Source organism: Castor canadensis, chromosome X (assembly GCF_047511655.1).
Source record: "Castor canadensis chromosome X, mCasCan1.hap1v2, whole genome shotgun sequence".
Classification (NCBI taxonomy): Eukaryota; Metazoa; Chordata; class Mammalia; order Rodentia; family Castoridae; genus Castor; species Castor canadensis.
The window spans coordinates 31476458-31493921 of record NC_133405.1 but is presented as its reverse complement, the minus strand read 5'-3'; the positions used below and the strand labels follow the sequence as shown (position 1 = coordinate 31493921).

Here is a 17464-nt window from a genome sequence, read left to right as displayed (position 1 = left end):
GAGCAGATTGTTTAACCCATCTTTATTGAGAAAGTGATGTCTTTATTGAGAAAGTGGATACTATTAATCTGCTTTCTTGGAGTGATCATTAAAATTGACCAATAATTAGTACTATAATTATGTGAAGGTACTAGGTTGAAAAATAAAAGACTAAAAGAAAGTTATTTAACAGGCATTTATTGAGAAAAGTACCCTAAATAGAATACAGATACATAAGCCACGATCCCTTCCTTTAAAAATCACACAAACTAGTGGGAGTCATAGACATTGGAAAAAATAATAAAGCAAGGTAGAATGATGTAGGGGAGAGGAAACACTGTAGTGAAGAGCCAAAAATGCCTTCTTGGAGAAAGTGACATTTAAAATTACCAAATGCCTACCCTTTTCTTCAAAATATCAGTGTGTGTGCACACATGCATATGTCTGTGTTGGGGAAAGAAAGTCAACATATTTGGTTGATTTGGGTTTGGCTTGACAAAACAACCAATAATATGTAGTAAGAGAGAAATCCATGTAAATGAAACTAATGTTTCTCTGCCTTCTTGGAAATTTAGTCTATCCCACAGCAACCTGGAGTTCTAGGAGAGTTGGCTTTTAAAGTACTTTTTTTTTCTTGGCAGCTATCCTAACCTTGTTAAGCAGTATTGTCTGGGATTTCTGATTACAGCTTTTATGCTCTTTAGCTGTGCAACTGCTTGAAATGTTTGTTTTTCTGCCTCATTTTTATTTAGAAGTTCCCGAATGCACATTGGCTCCCTGCCAAATTTCAAAACCTGTTTTTTTTTAATTTTCCCAATCAAAGGTCAACCTTCTAGACGTATACCACTTGTCTGGGTTCTCTAATGTCCTGGGGAATCTCAGAAAACATCTGGATGATATAAGGCCAGGTCTCTCAACCTCAGAACTATTGGCATTTGGGGCCAGATAATTCTTTGCTGTGGGGGTTGTCCTGTACTGTACAGGACCCCTGGCATCTACCACTGGATGCCTATAGCATTCCCTATCCACTTGTGATAAGGAGAAAGGACTCTAGGCATTGTCAAATGTTATCTGGAGGGCAAAAAGCTCCCCCCAGCTGAGAACCATTTCTCTAAGGTAACTTCCTCTGTAACTATGGAGGCCATGGGAGTGGAAAGCAACTACTAGCCATTCTGTGAAAGTGCTGGATAGCCTAAGGCAGGGATAGGCCATTTGTCAGAAGTAGGATAGTAGTAAGTTGCTGACTTACTAAGCCTCAGTTTTAGGCAAGAGTATATGGTGGCAGCTCAGAATAGATACCGAGTATAGGAAAAGCCTTCTCACCTCCAAAACCAGTGCTTCTTAAACTTTTTGTCCCAGAACCCCTTTATACTCTTAAAAATTACAGGAAACCCAAAGACAATTTTGTTTATGTTTATTATAGCTATTAATATTCACCACATCAGAAATTAAAGCTAAAGAATCTGTAAAGAGTATATTCATTGATTCATTTAAAAGATAACAAACACAACGTGTTATCATAAATAATATACTTCTATGAAAATTATTATATTTTTCCAAAACAAAAAACAAAGTGAGACATGTGATACTGTCTTATGTCTTTGCACATCTCTTTAATATCTGGATTAATGTAAGAAAACGGGATTCTCATTTCTGTGTCATCATTCAATCTGTTGTGATCTCATACATCATGTAGCCTCCAGGAAATTCCACTGTACCTTATGAAGGAATAATAGGGGAAAGGCAAGTAACATCGTAGGATTATTATTAAAATCTTTTGACTTTGCAGAGCCTCTGATGAAAGGGTTTCAGGGATCTTTGGACTACACTTTGAGAACCACTGCTCTAAACTTACATAATACACTTTTATCAATCTGTCTCACCTAAGTGTTGACAAATGTCTTTACAAACCAGAATCTCTAGAGACAAATTAATCTCTTCATCGGACCCTAATGTGAGTACCTTTACTCAGACTGCTCTGTTCCTGAGACTTAATAAAAATCAGAAGTACTGAACAAATTGAATGAGGTAATTTTAAAAAATATAGGGCCTTGAAGGAGGACAAGGCCTGGCGAAGACTTAGAGACAAGTGAGGAGACACTGGGCTATTTGCAATAAGAAAAGAAGCAGCACAGAAAGGAGGTCTGCTCCTGAGCTCAGGTCATCCCTAGATGATTTGAGAGTATCTTCCTCTGCATCATGGGCCAATGTCCACATTGCTGAGTCTCATATCAGTGCCTGGCTTAAACCATAGTATTGAGAGAGAAGTGGTAGTCATGAGATAACAAATAATAGGGGAAGGACTAAACAGAAGGGGACAGACACTGTTACTCTCAGGGTCATAGATGGTCTTGCTGTCCTTTAAAAAAAAATCTAACACTTTACTTTCACTGCCAATAGTATCTGAAAGAGGCTCAAAGTTGGGTGTCTTCTGTTGCTTTGTATTCCAAACCATTCTGGTTGGCATTTTAAAAGCCTAGCATTTTGAACATTGATTGAGGGAACTTGTATAAACTGTAAAAGGATTCCAATTTCCTTGTGAGACACAGAATGCATGCCTTGCCCTAAGCAAGAATGTGTCAACTCTTGCTTAAAGGTTTTAGTTTTTCAAATCTCAAATACTCTGAAATTGCATATTATTTTTCATTGATGACACATATCTCAGAATATCTAACAACAGCAACAGCAAATGGGGAAAGAAAGGAAATAAGCTTTGGGACTTGGTATGATTGAAATCAGATCTTTATGACTATAGGACTGCCTATAGTAGATATTACTTATCCAAAATAAGCTAAGAAATTTCATGGCATGTCCATGGTTACATAAATTTGTGTGAGTACTCCTTTTAAGTTAGTGGCATTCAGACCTACATGCACTAATATTGGCAATATTCAAATAAATCTGAACACAGTTTATTGCCTTATAATGGAATTATTGCCTTTCAGTACAATGTATTTTTTGCCCAAATTTATTAGAGATTCTCCATTTAAAATTAAATAGCCACAAGGCCAGGTGTGATGCCTGTAATACCAGAACTAGGGAGATGGAAGCAGAAAGATATCGAGTTCAAGGCTAGCCTGGACTACCTAGAGAGACCTTGTCTCAAAATACCAAACAAAACAAAAAACAAAGTAAAATTTAATAGCTCTAGGAAGAAGTTATGGTAATGTTCATTATTCCTATTCTACAGCTAAAAAAAATCTCTCATCAAGAAAATCTTTATCCTAAGACCAGTAGGGTTTCACATTTTACCCCATGGTTCCAAAAACACTCCTGTAGTTTAAACAGTAAAGAACCAAAGAGCAGTGGCCTAGCCTCCTTGGTATATAATAGTCTCTCAGTAGAAGGAGTCTTATCTTATCTTATGAAAACATCTTATGTACACCTGATGATCTGAGTTGACCACAGACACATCAGAGAAGCAGGCAGTCAGTAACAAAAAAAAAAATCCATAGGCTAGTATTTCCGTTGCTGAAAATACTCTTCTTATCTAAAACTCAGAAGCTCACATTGTACCTTTAATACTAGGACCTGTATGTGCATAAGAATTTAGAATGCATGTTTGTGAAATGAGGACATGTACGTCGTATGATTCTTTCAGAGACCATTTTCAGCTTGGTAACAGATTTGTGTAATAAGGGACAATTAACCAGAAGACATGTTATTTATGTAGGATCTATTTTCTGTTCAGATTCATCCTTTTGTCTTGGTCCACAGTATAGAACTGTTTTCCCTTTCTGGCCCCATCCCCTTCCTGACTTGCCCCATAAAACTTGCTTTCTGTCTGGAAGTACAACAAGACACCCAGTTAGATCAAACCTAACATGCTTCTGTCACAAAGTTACTGCAAGCTGGTTCGACGATTATCACTTAAGGGGAGACCCTCCTCACCACACACAGCCTAGCTGAGGAGTGCCTTTTTTTTTTTTCTATCCTCATTATGTAACAGTGTGTGCCGATTACTCAAAGCGATATGGGCAGGCCCTGGTAAATATAGCGTTGCTGTAGTATTAGCTTTTTATAAGGTAATGCTCAGGTTGCCTGCAGTGTCTAAAATTACTCTGTGGCCAGGGCCCCCTGCTTTATCGCTTTCTATAGTTTTAAAGTAGTTTGAAGCTTGAATAACATAAAATAACATAATATAATGTTATTTATGTTATTTCCCACGTGAAGAACTCCTGTAAACCTTGCAGTATTGAAACTCAGTGAACAAGGCATCTTAGACAAGCTGAAAAACAAATGGTGGTACGATAAGGGGGAATGTGGAGCCAAGGACTCCGGGAGTAAGGTCAGTCACTGAAGGTCTTTTTGTACTGATTAGAAATCACATTTTGACCCACTGTTTATTTTCTACCCCCAAATGGCTTCCCTTCCCAACACACACTCCCTGACACAGTGGGACCCCTTTATAACACCAGCACCAAAGGAATATGGCAAATGCCTGCATCAGAGGCATGCCACATGACATCAGTCGTTGTCTCTGTAGAGCTGTTGTTATGATTAGGGAACTCATTCTAGCCCACCGCATTTCCAAAGCTATAAAATAATGAGCTGTGTTATAAGGGGGTTTTACTGTATCTCACATTTCAAAAGTTCAAAGAGAAAATATAACAATAACCAAAAAACAAAAAAGGATCCAGTTGTGACAGTATTTTTTTTAACCTCTTAAAAACAGTGTCATAGACTGTGTAGTTGTAAATACCTTTGGTTATTAATACATTATGTCTATGCCATCTGAAAACAGTCAAACAATTGAATAACAGACTGGTCTCTGTAAACCAAAAAATTAGCTCCCTCCTAGCTGCTGTTGTATTGAATTCAGCATCTATCTGGGTCTCAAATTTCGTTAAATCTGTCACACTTTTATCTTCCAAAGGTGTCATTTGAATCTCTGTACATAATACTTTTAAAATTTAGTCGCATGCTCCTTAAGGGTATATTGTCAGGATAACATCACATTGATAAGCATGAAACACTCTTCCCCGCCTCCTTCCTGCCCCTCTTTGCTCCCCTAAGAAAGTTCTTTTTAGTTTCAAGTTTTGCCTTTTCCTTTTTTTGAACTAATACTGTGGTATCAGTTAATTCATTTCATGAAATGCCACTCATTTTCCCTGTGCAGTGAACCATTTTGCTACTGGTTTTCTACATCCCGCATCAGGGAATCCTGTAACTGTTGTGAAATTTAGTAATGTGGAACTTGAAACTGTTGTTGCTACAGCTTACGCAGGTTATGGTAAAGGACTTCCCCCCACTTAAATGCCATGTACAATATACGAATATGATGGCAGAGGAAGGGTTAACAGAAATTAGTTCATTTCCTAATGGACTATTGAACATCCTTGCAGATAGCCTCATCCGTCTCCTTAAGGAGATGACCCATTGTTTCCCAAGTGACAGGAAGTCTTACCACTCACCTAGCTGTCATTCATCCTAGAAGAGTGAATATTTGCAAGGCTGTTGTGGATCTGAGGCACACCACACCCCTTCAATCTCAATTGAATGCAATTCAATCTCAATTGGCCCTTTTGTTAAGGCAAACAAGTATAAGGCTGGCTCCTATGAAAAAAGGATGAGCAGAACATGGCAATATTGTCTTTACAGTGAATTCTTTAAATATGCCAGTACTAGCTGAACATAGTATTGAGGTCACCAATGGCCGTCATCTGCTCACTATCATAATTTAAATAAGATGCTCAAAATCTTAAGCTTGGGTGTTCCATAAATTCAGCAGCAAAATGGTTACATTCCCTCTAAAAAGACTACAAAATGCTATTTTATTTTATTTTTTTCAAAGAAAGGCTCCTGGCCCTTGGTGTGTCCTACCTCAAGGTAGGGCCAAGACACCAACTTTTTTCTTTCCATTGTTTAGCAGTTCAGTTTTTGCTTTTTCATACAGGCAGATAGTTTAGTCAGATTCACAGTTTTACCTGAAAGTCACTGACCAGCTTCCTTTATTTTTCCTCCATGTCCAATAAAAAGCAGATAAGCATAGTATTTTTTAAAATTATTCTTTACATCCCTTAGAGTAAAAGCTAAAACCGAACTGGGCTTTTTTCAGTCATCAGCCACCTGAAAAAGCTTTTAGATTTCTATGGAGCCAATCCAGGACCCAATGGGCCCTTCCCCCCTGACTCTTCTTTTAAACTTTCAGGAAGATAAAACAGAACAGAGCCAATTCTCTGTGCTGTACCCTTGTTCCAGCAGCACAAAGACTTGCTGCCCTGATTGTGTCTAGGACAAGAACTTAGCAACCAGTTCCCAAAGGGAGTAGTTTCTCAGTCACTGGAGAAAAGAGGAGCAATAACCCTTTTTAAACAAACCCTGGTGAGGTAACTTCCCAGACAGGAATATCACGAACCTCTAATATTCTCACCTGATGTCTTAAGAGTAGTTGTTAACGAAGTTTGTCACAGAGATAAAAAGGGAGAGGGGGTAATGCAGGGAAGAAAGGGGAAAGAGTGCTTCAAGTTCCCAAATGAAAAGAGTGTTACATTTGTGAGATAATGTCACAGCTCAACTCTGGAAAATGGTATTTATTGAGGCTGGCAGAAGAATAAACTATGCTTGTGTTTACTCTTTTGTTCTCATGGCCAACTGCTATCTTATTTAGTCATTGAACACCACTTTGAAGTACTAAGGGGCATAAGAAGTGAAAATAAAAGGACAGTTAGGCGAGAATCAAAACTGTCAACAGAAGCACAATCTACCATCTTGCTGGTCATTGTGAAACATTAGCCAATTTCCAGAGTTGAGTCATAACACTTACACCAATGTTTAGTTATTTTACAACTTAGAAATGTCCTATAGTGTTATAATGTATTTTAATGACCCATTGCCTTTTTCCCCCAAGAACTAATCACATTGTTCATTTCTCTTAGGACAAGACCAGCGCTCTAAGCCTGAGCAATGTGGCAGGCGTTTTCTATATACTTGTCGGAGGTCTGGGGCTGGCCATGATGGTGGCTTTGATAGAATTCTGTTACAAATCACGAGCAGAGTCCAAACGCATGAAACTTACAAAGAACACTCAAAACTTTAAGCCTGCTCCTGCCACCAACACTCAGAATTACGCTACATACAGAGAAGGCTACAACGTGTATGGAACAGAAAGTGTTAAGATCTAGGGGTACGGTTAAGGTCCAGTAAACTAATCAGCCTTACCTTACTATATGTTAAACTCTCTAATTTTTTTCTTAGTTTTTTTTTTTTTAGTTGGGTTTATTGTTTCAAGCATTGTCTCTTTTTTTGCAACCATTCAATTCTTTGAAAGCAATGATTATCCTTTCTTGTCAGGGAGTCCTGCTTTTCTAATAACATAGTTTGAATTATGGTCTGTTAAAGCTAGGCATAGTGGTACACACCTGTATTCCCAACATCCCAAAAGGAAAACAATCTCTAGAGCAGTACTGTTCAATAGAAATATATGTGAGCCACATATTGAACCACATTCATAATTTTAAATGCTCTAGTAGTTGCATTTTTAAAAATAAAACAAGTTGCCTAGCACCAGTGGCTCACGCCTATAATTCTAGCTGCTCAAGAGGCAGAGATCAGGAAGATTGTAGTTCAAAACCAGCCCAGGCAAATAGTTCACGAAACCCTATCTCAAAAAACCCTTCACTAAAAAAGGCTGGTGGAGTGGCTCAAGGTGTAAGCCCTGAGTTTAAACCCCAGTACCACAAAAAAATTTTTAAATAAAACAAGTCAAGCCAATTTTAGTGATATATTTCATTCAGGTCAATAAATCTAAAATACTATCATTTCAACATGTATCAATTAAGAATTTTTTGAATGAGTGAGACATTTTACACTCTTTTATTCATATGAATCTTAGAAATCTGGGATATATTTTATACTTAGGGTGCACATCAACACATTTTAGCTAGGTATAAAATATTTGGCAGTCACATGTGGTCAGTGGCTACCATTTTGGAAAGTACAGCTCTAGGGAAAGCAGTTGTTCTGTAACTGATATTAAAATTAGGAATAAAAGTCAGGCCCTGCCACCTCAAATATTACAGTACTTCCATAAGGGAGTTGAGGTTCTTTTTAAGTGAGCAGTGGAAGCCTGAAACAAATTTCTTAGTCTTTGAATTCCTTTGTTGTCCCTTGGAACTGATGCTCAGGTAAGTGGCTCTCAAAAGATACTCTAGGCTCCCTGGTGCTGGTCAAACCCAAATTAATACTTAGATGACCCTTACTGATTTCATCTTCACTGTGTCAGCTATAGCCAAACCTCAACAATAACTCAGACAATTTCAAAGGCAAGCTTGTATTAAGATAATGTCTCCATTCTTGAAGTTTTTAAAAGAACAAGGCCTTATCACCTTCAAACACATTTGTCATTACTAACATGCCTGTTGAAAATGGAACAGAACAATTAGCAACTTCCTACCCCTTATTTGAAGTGGGTGATTTTAACCTCATGAAGAAATGTCAATTTACTTGAATTTCTACTAAGGCATTTGTGTTTTGACCTTCCTATATTTTCCACTGTGGATCAAAATTCAGCCAATATTTAAATATTTCATCCAAATAAACCATTTGTCTTCACCCTGCCAAGCACTGAGGAAGTTGCTGGTTGTCCTTTCCTCCTGCAAACTACAGCTTTTTGCCACAGCCTATTCAGTACACTGAACTAACCTGCTGACAAAGTGCTCCCATTGTATTGGTGAATGTTCAATCCATGGTTTCATCTGTAATTAGCACTATTTGCATGTAAGCATTTAATATTCCCCTGTGCTCATGCACAGTTGGTGATTATAAGCCTATCACAACTGAGAGCACATTATTTCCTTTTTTCACAGAAGCAATGCTTTTTTCACAGGATCAATTTCAATCTAGCTAATTATCCCAAATTCTGAGGTACTGGTATCCAAATAAGTAATACATCTTAAATCTATGTAGCAGTTTTCTAAGTGTTCTCAAATCTCATTTCAAATAATATGGATCAGGTAGTATTTTCCCTTTTAGGTTACTAAAACCCAACCACACCAAGTGACTTGCTCAAGACAGCATAAGTAGGTAGTGGCAGTTCTGCATCTAGAACCCTTCTGCCTTCTACTGCTGTATTCTTTACTAAACCAGGCTGCTTCTAACCACCCATTGCCTAGTGGTTGTCCAGGAGTCTTAAAACCTCAATGAGATCTTGTCAAATGGAGAACAAATGTGAAGCTTATGTGCTACTTGTTCATAAAAAGTCTTGAGGAACTTCTTGAAGCTTCCATATGCCCCCTTCCTTTGCACTCCAAACAATATTGTATATTTAACCTTTCCTACTTTTCCTTGGAAGAATATTTCTGAAACAGAATTGTGTCAGGGCTCATGGTCATATAGTCTCCAGACTGTACTCATCAGCCATTCTATCAATCTATGTCCCTATTTCCCAATTGCCATAGCTTTAGTCTCTTGTTAAAGCTCCAGAGTAGTTCTCCTCAATCATCAGTGTGCACACAAATCACACAGGGATCTTATAAAAATACATCTTGATTCAGCAGATCTATGATGGGGCTTCAAATTCTACATTTCTCACAAGCCCCCAGGTCATGCAGATGCTGCTGATGCAAGGAATAGTAAGAATCTAGAGAAAATAATTCCAGAGAATATAAGTCAAGGAAAGAAGAAAAAAAGGAAGGAGGGAAGGGAGGCTAAATAAGTAATCCTTTGAACAGAACATTGCAGTCCTAAAGTGGAAGCCTCAAACATCAAACCTGGGAGGAACAAAAGCTTCAGGAATTAACGTGCTACAACTTCTGGTTCTTTCTCTTTCTTTTATGTTATCTTGGTTGATTCAATTCTGTGGAGCAGAATTCAGGCTAATTAAGACAAAAGTCACATTTTAATAGACACCAATGCCAACATGATTACAGCTCAGTTAGCTAGCACCTTGGGATAATAAAACCTGGGAAAGTCCTCTGCAAATAAATCTGTCTTACATGCCTGAGTGAAGTCTCCAGACAAGAAGAAAAAGCCTCAGAAGATGACAAGAAAACCTCACATGCGTCAGTCAAGAGGAACAAAGCATGCTGAACAGGAAACAGAAAACTTTCTATTGTTCTCAACAAGTGTGGTGATGTGACGTTGGGGAAGTGTTGGTTAAGTGAAGAGTATACTCTTCACCCATTCATCTTTTTATTTCCAAATGAGCTCTAAAATATCTCTTAGTGACTTCTAATTTGTTATCTAATTGTTGGGCTTCCATTTCTCTGAGTTGTCATATATCTGTTATGTCTACTCAGGGGCACAGAGATGGAGAGGCACCCTGAGATTTTACTTTTATTGCTAATTATCAGAGCCTGCCCTGGAGGGTTGTAGAACTAGTACTTGTTCAGGAAGAATGACTCAGGGTAAATCACCTGAAAGAATATGATCTATAGGCTAGAGATATAGCTCATGTGGTAGAGTGCCTACCTAGCGAGCACAAGGTCCTAAGTTCAGTACTGGAAAAAAAATCCAGTGAAATCTGGTTAATAATAAGGCATCTTTGAAAGATGAGGGAGTCATCTCTAATTTTCTATGAGTGATGGTAAGGTCGGGATTATTGGACTCATGGGAATATTTGCCACAGTCTCAGGTCATGTTTAGCACCCAGTAGGGTACAGATAGTCTCTTGACTCCCTGATGCCTCCCTGGGTTCCTGACCAGCCCCTGGAAGCATGCCCCTTCCCCAAACATGCCTTGTGAAATGTCTCAAGTGCTCCTGACCCTCTGTACCCCAGGGTGGACTCTGCTAATTGTTTTCAGAAACCCTTTCCAATTTCTTCATTGCTGTTCAGAACTATTTCTGACTTCTTCAACATTTTTTAAATTCTTCTCAATTTTTAAATTCTTCTCATTTGCAAGACCTCCAGATGCCTGAAATTAGGGGAACATGTTTCCTCTTTTCTTCTAAGATCATTCTGTTTAGTGTTCTGAGGAAATATTAACTCTGTTCACATGGCCCATTTTCAAAGTGGTCGATTTTCCTTTTGTAGCCTATGCATAGGTATTCTTGCTGGAGATGTTTTCCTGCTTAAGAGAGCTCATCTTATGTCAAGCAAGACAGGGTTTGAATAACTGAGGTGGTGATGTTCTCTCCCCAGAGGACTTTTACCTCAGTGGTAACATTTCATCTATCCACATTTAAAAGCAGGAAATAGAGGCACTGAGAGATTAGGTCACTTTCTTTTTCTTTTTCTTTTCTTTTTTTTTTTTTCTCAGTACTGGGGTTTGAACTCCGGACCAGCCCTTTTTTGTGATGGATTTTTCAAGATAGGGTCTCTTGAACTATTTGCCCAGGGCTGCCTTCGAACTGTGAGCCTTCTGATCTCTGCCTCCTGAGTAGTTAGGATTACAGGCGTGAGCCACCAGCACCTGGCTAGGTCACTTTCTTAAAACCATGCAGTAAGTAGGGATATCCCATAGCCAATGGGGAGGTAGTAAGGGACTTTTTCATCTTTGTACCACAGATATAAAACTTCTCCAAGCTTCTGAGAAAGAAATAACTCAGAGTTCCAAGGAAGAAAGTGGCCCACCATGTTAGTCTTATTTTGCCATCCTTGAGGCTTTTGGTCTTCAGGTGCATCTTTATCAATCTTCTTACAGATACTTTTATTCCAGGGCCAGTGGTAGATAATGATTATGTCATTCCTTTAGGCTAAATTCAATGTGTTTGCTAAAGATAAAAATACGTGTTTCATTAGTGTACAGGAAAAGGCTTGGGAAGTGGTGTGAGCTTGAGGAGAAGGCAAGAAAGTGGTCCCTAGTTTTTAGAGTCTTGGGCAAATGAATCCCCTGAATTAGTTAATGCTTCCAAAAGGAGTGCACCACCAGCAGAATCTCAATCAGGCCCATAATGTCAGGACAAAGATTTCATGGATGCTTAGCTCCTTCATGGGCATCACTGCTCTGCCTCTTTCTGGAATGTGCTATCTCTTTAAAGTCCTTTATGCTAAAATTTTCAGACTTTAAAAACTAAGGCTGTAGGTATCAAGAAAAATAAGCAGTTACTTTTCTGGCAACAAGAAGGAAATTTTCTTCTCACAGTCAAAGTAGATTTCAACTCAGTAGGCCATAAAACACTGTTTACCATCTGTCCCAGGTAAACAATACTTTGTCATCAGTTCTGCAATCAGAATATATGCTGCAATGTAGTTCACTCAAATTCTCTATTTCAACACCACTAAAACTCTCTCATATACCTACAACCTGAACGATTAAAGTCTTGTGTTAGATTTCATAAAATGCTTGCATTTTCCTCGTATGATCAGTGCATATAGTAGAGAATGACCCTAATTTAATCAATTGCAAAGCATTTTCAAGTTGAAGAATTTAACTAGACCTGTTGCCTAAGTCCAGTTAACTGGAGTACAGACCTAGCAATGCCAATTTGAGAAAACAGCCACTGTTTTTATCCAAAATAGACTGAGCCACAATAAACTTCTCAATTCCCAATAGAAAGCCCCTTCAAATTTAAATTTCCCTTGCCTTTGCAGATCCCTTCCCACTAGAGGCATGCGATGAGAGAGGAAATCACCGAAAACGTGGCTGCTTCAAGGATCCTGAGCCAGATTTCACTCTCCTTGGTGTCGGGCATGACACGAATATTGCTGATGGTGCAATGACCTTTCAATAGGAAAAACTGATTTTTTTTTCCTTCAGTGCCTTATGGAACACTCTGAGACTCACGACAATGCAAACCATCATTGAAATCTTTTTGCTTTGCTTGAAAAAAATTAAAATAAAAACCAACAAAAATGGACATGCAAGATTCCAGTATGTGAAAAAAATCTTATTAAAAAAAGTCAATTCAACAAAAGCCATTCTTTGATACCACTGCACAGTATACAAACACCATGTTCTTTAATACACACACACAAGTTTAAAATTCAAATTCAGCAAATAGACCCCATCTTAGCTAAAAGAATTAACTCCTCCTAATTAAAAAAAAATCTGTCTCCCAGTGTTTGGGAAGACAGACTGGCATTTCTTCTAGGATCTGCTGACCAGATGTTTTTGGTATTTCCTGTTGGTGGTGATGTTCTGTGCACCCTACTTCCTTTCAGTGTTGCTGAAATGTGTATATCTTTAGAATGTAAATGCAACACTTAAGAAAATTCAAATGTTTTGGGAAAGGGACTGAACTGTGACTTCTCTGTTCTTGAAATGGTTTTGTGAAAATGCTTTGATAACTTCCCACATGGTAAAGAGATTAAGAGAGCTTTCAAAATTGACTCATGAGTGTAGCAAGGGACGGGGCACTATCAGGCATACCTATCGGTGCTTTCCTAAAACGGATCCCAGAGCTTTCCAAGAACCCTGGAATTTCAGCTCACAGATCTGTTTTTCTTGCTTCAGTGTGCATTTTAAGTCAATCCAGTTGAGTATTTAGCATTGAGGTGAGGGAAATGCTGCCTATACTCCCAGACATGTTTAGAATATCTTTCTCAGAAACAACACTGTGTTTAGCTCTGCTTCCTCTGCTAAGTATGCCTTTCAAATGTACACCACGGAGACAGGATCGTGTTGCAAGGCAGGCCAGTGGGTTCAGACCAGTTCTCAATCTGATTTAACCCTTGCTTGGTCTGTTTTACCAGCTGTTGCCTGTTACTGCCCATGGCTCTCCATCAGACTGCATGTGTCCTTTTCTAGTTTGCAAAGACTAAAATGCATTTCCAAACCTACCGCTAACTTGAGGGCCTCAGCATCACTCCCAGGCCCTTGCTTGGAGAAGTTTCTCTACTGACTCTCAGAAGAATGCACCACTGCTCCATGGGCTATCAAGTAACTAATTGCATACCTACCGTTGGCATCATCAGAACAGAGGAAATAATCTCTGCTCACTAATTACCTCCTATATAACGATGTATGCTTTCTGCAGTTCAGTAGTTTGCTCTCATCAGTAACATGCATTGGGAAGTTTCCAGACTGTAAAAACTAGGAGCTCACCTTCATTTCTTAAGTGTGACCCATAGATGCTTAGTTGACTTGCTGCATATTTGCTCTTGTCTTCAAAAAAGGAAGGAAGAAGTCTTGTTCCAACGAAACGTTTCCAGAAAAGTGTAATATAAACTTTTATTCCAAAAATTGTGTCATAAGCAAATAACTCACCTGTCAGATTTTAAATGGTATTGAACAAAAAAGAAAGCCAATGTGTTTTTGTTTTGTTTTGTTTTCATGAAACTGTGATTTTCAACTTATGAATGCTACAATGTCCCAGCCCGGGAAGCTAACGCTGTGTGAATACAAAGTTGTATAAACAAACCAACCAACCTGTACACAAACATTTTCATAGGCACTGTATAAAGAAATGTATGTTTATTGACTCAAATCAGGTTTTCAGAGAGGAAACTTCACTGGGGTAAAGACGCGGGTAAATTGGTTTGTTATTTAAAAATACTTGCATGTTTAAAAAATGTTGATTGCTTCAAATTTCTGCTACTAACTTCAAGCTATGGGAGTTTGGCAATAGTCACTTGAGAATTTTTTTCCCAGTTCTTTCTTTTTGTTGTTAAAGCTGTACTTCAGTGAACAGAAAAATTGCCAAGCAAACTAATGGCAGTAAAAGTGTAAATTGCATGTGTGGGCATAATTACGGAGCCTCACTGACATGAGGTATTGTACAAAGTTTTAATACATTTTGTAAATAAAATTGTAAAGAAAGAATTCTGTTTCTGTGCTTTGACTGTTTAAAATTTACTTGATGCAGATGCCAAGAACTTACTATTCACCAATTGACTTCCCACCTGAAGCATTGCCAATGATGTAACAGTCACCTTACTGGTTATTTTCACAAATGATTCTATCTCTCCCTCTCTCAACTGCAACCACAGTCAGGCTCAGACCCCTCCACCAAAATTTAACCATACTCTGAGACCTTAGATTAATTTGACTTTAGGGCTTTCTGATCTCATTCTTTGCCCCCTCCACCACTGGGACCCATTCCTCTCCCCCACTGGAAAACATTTATTACACCAAGAGTCACTGATTTAGTGTGGAAAGAGAAAGAATGAACTGAAGACTATATGGATTTTAGAATATTTCTGAGGGAGAAATGTAAAGCCAATGATCTAGTCTGATTTGTGCATTATGAATACGGAATACAACTTTATCCAATAAATTAAACAAGTTAAATACAGACCAGTTTTACATTATGATCATGATAGAAAATAGGAAATGATAGGAGGAAAAGACAGGAGATAATTTGCAACTAAGTCAGAAAAAGGAAAGTGCAGTTGAAGTGCTGGAAAGGCAAAGGAAGAAAGACATCTGGGGTTAGGGATGTGGGGAACAAGGAACACAAGACCTGGGAGATGAAAAATAAAAATGGGGAAAGAAGGCACTCAGAAAATTCTGACATAATCACACTGTGGTCAACTTGGCCTGTAGGTTCCAGCAAAATTACTGCCATTTTCACTGAAATTCTGATTAGCTATTGAATCACTTATACTTTATAACAACTCTTCAACCGCTTTCCTTTTTTTTCTCCTTAATTAAGACACATGTAACAGTCTTACAAAAAGAAAATTGATTCTCTAGGAAACCAATTTGATGACTAGACTAGACTGATGGTCCCTTTGGGGGCTGAGGAAATCAGTTCAACTATCAAATGATGTCCCCAATTCTTCCTAAATAATAGATTTCTATTTTAATAGGAACTCCAGTTCCCTACCCCAAAGGAGAAGTTAATCTCAGGTGTGGTTGCAGATGAGTATAAAACACTATTTTAGTTTAAGTGGAGTTTGGGTTTTTTATTCTTGGAGGAAGAGGAAGCAAAAGAGAGTACATTTAAGCTTTTCTCAAGCTGGACTCTAGGTAACTATATATTTTGCTTACACATAGAGCAGGCCTTGCCAATCAAGTCTTCAAAAAGGCCCTTGGCTTCAAATGACTTTTTCTCCCTGCATGCAAAAGTAGAATGACTCTTTATCTCTGCTTCAGCTTTCTTGCCCTGTCAATACTCACATCTCATCACACTCTGTCAATAGAACAATCTTCAAAGAAGAAAGGCAAATGTATTTTAAAGATACCTTGGTGGTATCATAGGAGAAATAGTGCTGCAAAATGCCTTTCTGTTATTGGCTGGGGGAAAGAATTGACTGTGACTTAAGGAGGTGAACATACAGAAGAACAAAATGAGAAGCAAGAAACAAAATAATTATTCCTCAGAATTCAGACTCAACCAAGCAAAGGATGCAGTAATATGCTATCTCACAAGGGTCAGAATGCAGTTTATAGTATAAATACCACCAAAATCTATTATTAGTGGGAGAGTTGGTTTCAAAACTGGAGCCAACTTTCCAGCTTCTCTGTGCTGTATCTCTCCCGTCTTGTTTTCACCAATGTATTATCAGATCACTTGGCAGACATGAAACTCAGCAACAATGTAGCTGCATGTAATTGTGGGAGGACATAGAATGTAGCATTCCATCAAGCAACCTCTCTTAAATCTAAGGGCACTAGAAGAACTTACATGTTTCCTCTGATCATTCTGACCTGAATCATTCTTTGGGGAGAGTGACAGGTGGCACTAAGAATTAGTGAAATTTGCCTCTATAGCTAAAAGTGAAGGCATGAAGTACAATCCTGCATCTCTAAGACTAGGCATTATGGGCAAATCATTTATCCTCAGTGAAGACAGAGGGCACTTGGAATTCTAAAAAGGCACCTAGGAGGGTATTGTTATCAAGAGAGGATGGAGGGAGGCATTAGGGCATTAGTGGATCTTCCAATGTCCCAAACCTAGTGCCACATTCTCAGTATCCTTAACACTGAGGTTCATAAGGCCCATTTGAATGAGGGAAGATCCCCAAGCTTTCTGACAGCCATTTTCATTACAACCAAACATCAGTTGAACAAAATGGTGAAGGGAAGAGATACATTCTCTTATCCTCACCAGATGAGCAAGGAGTGAACTTGGTTAATGCCTTCAGTGGGCTTGCTGTCTTGGTGACAAGTTAGATGATGACTAGAAAGAATCTATATCCATTCAGGTCCCATTCTTTGCTTAGCAAAAATACTATAAAATCTCCACAGGGAAGACTTTCCCCCTTGTCCCTTCACTTCCACTTGCTCTTCCTATCACAATCAAGTGGAGTATAAATGAGTATCTCTTTGTTCCTTGAGAGCTGTGAGCCTTTGCAACTGAGGAATAATAACAGGCCTCTGTCAGCCTCCAGCTGCTAAGACTCTCAGAATAAGCACTTTCTTGCCAGTGTGCCCACACTCAGAGCAAGATGTATGTGTTCATTTGTTGAGCCATGATGCCCTAGCTATAAAAGTGGAAAAGAATCCACAATGACAGCCTAAGAAATAATCTTTTCCCCATGTCAATAGCTTTGGCAAAATTACCCCTGCTGTGGTTTCATTGAGCTTCAATCCTACAACAAAATGATTGATTTACAATTTTCCTAATAAATATTCATTAAGCTTGAACAAGTCAGTTAAGCTCTGGCAACAGCTCACAAGAAGTTTAAATATAGGCAGATGGGGAAAGAATTTTTACAAA

General features: G+C 38.5%; 1 protein-coding gene across 8 annotated transcripts in view; it reads left to right on the top strand.

The window, feature by feature from the left end:
• Positions 1–14622, top strand: part of Gria3 (glutamate ionotropic receptor AMPA type subunit 3) — a 311734-nt gene extending 297112 nt beyond the window's left edge. For 5 of the 8 annotated variants that reach the window (XM_074063377.1, XM_074063373.1, XM_074063376.1 and 2 more), the window contains 3 exons: positions 4153–4267; positions 6858–7105; positions 12453–14622. In XM_074063377.1, coding sequence (XP_073919478.1) covers positions 4153–4267; positions 6858–7103 — 361 coding nt within the window. In that variant the 3' untranslated portion in view covers positions 7104–7105; positions 12453–14622. Of the gene's footprint in view, positions 1–4152; positions 4268–6857; positions 7117–12452 lie in introns of those variants that run through there. The other 3 variants (XM_074063374.1, XR_012444436.1, XM_074063375.1) reach the window with 3 other exon arrangements.
• Positions 14623–17464: the final 2842 nt, after the last annotated feature.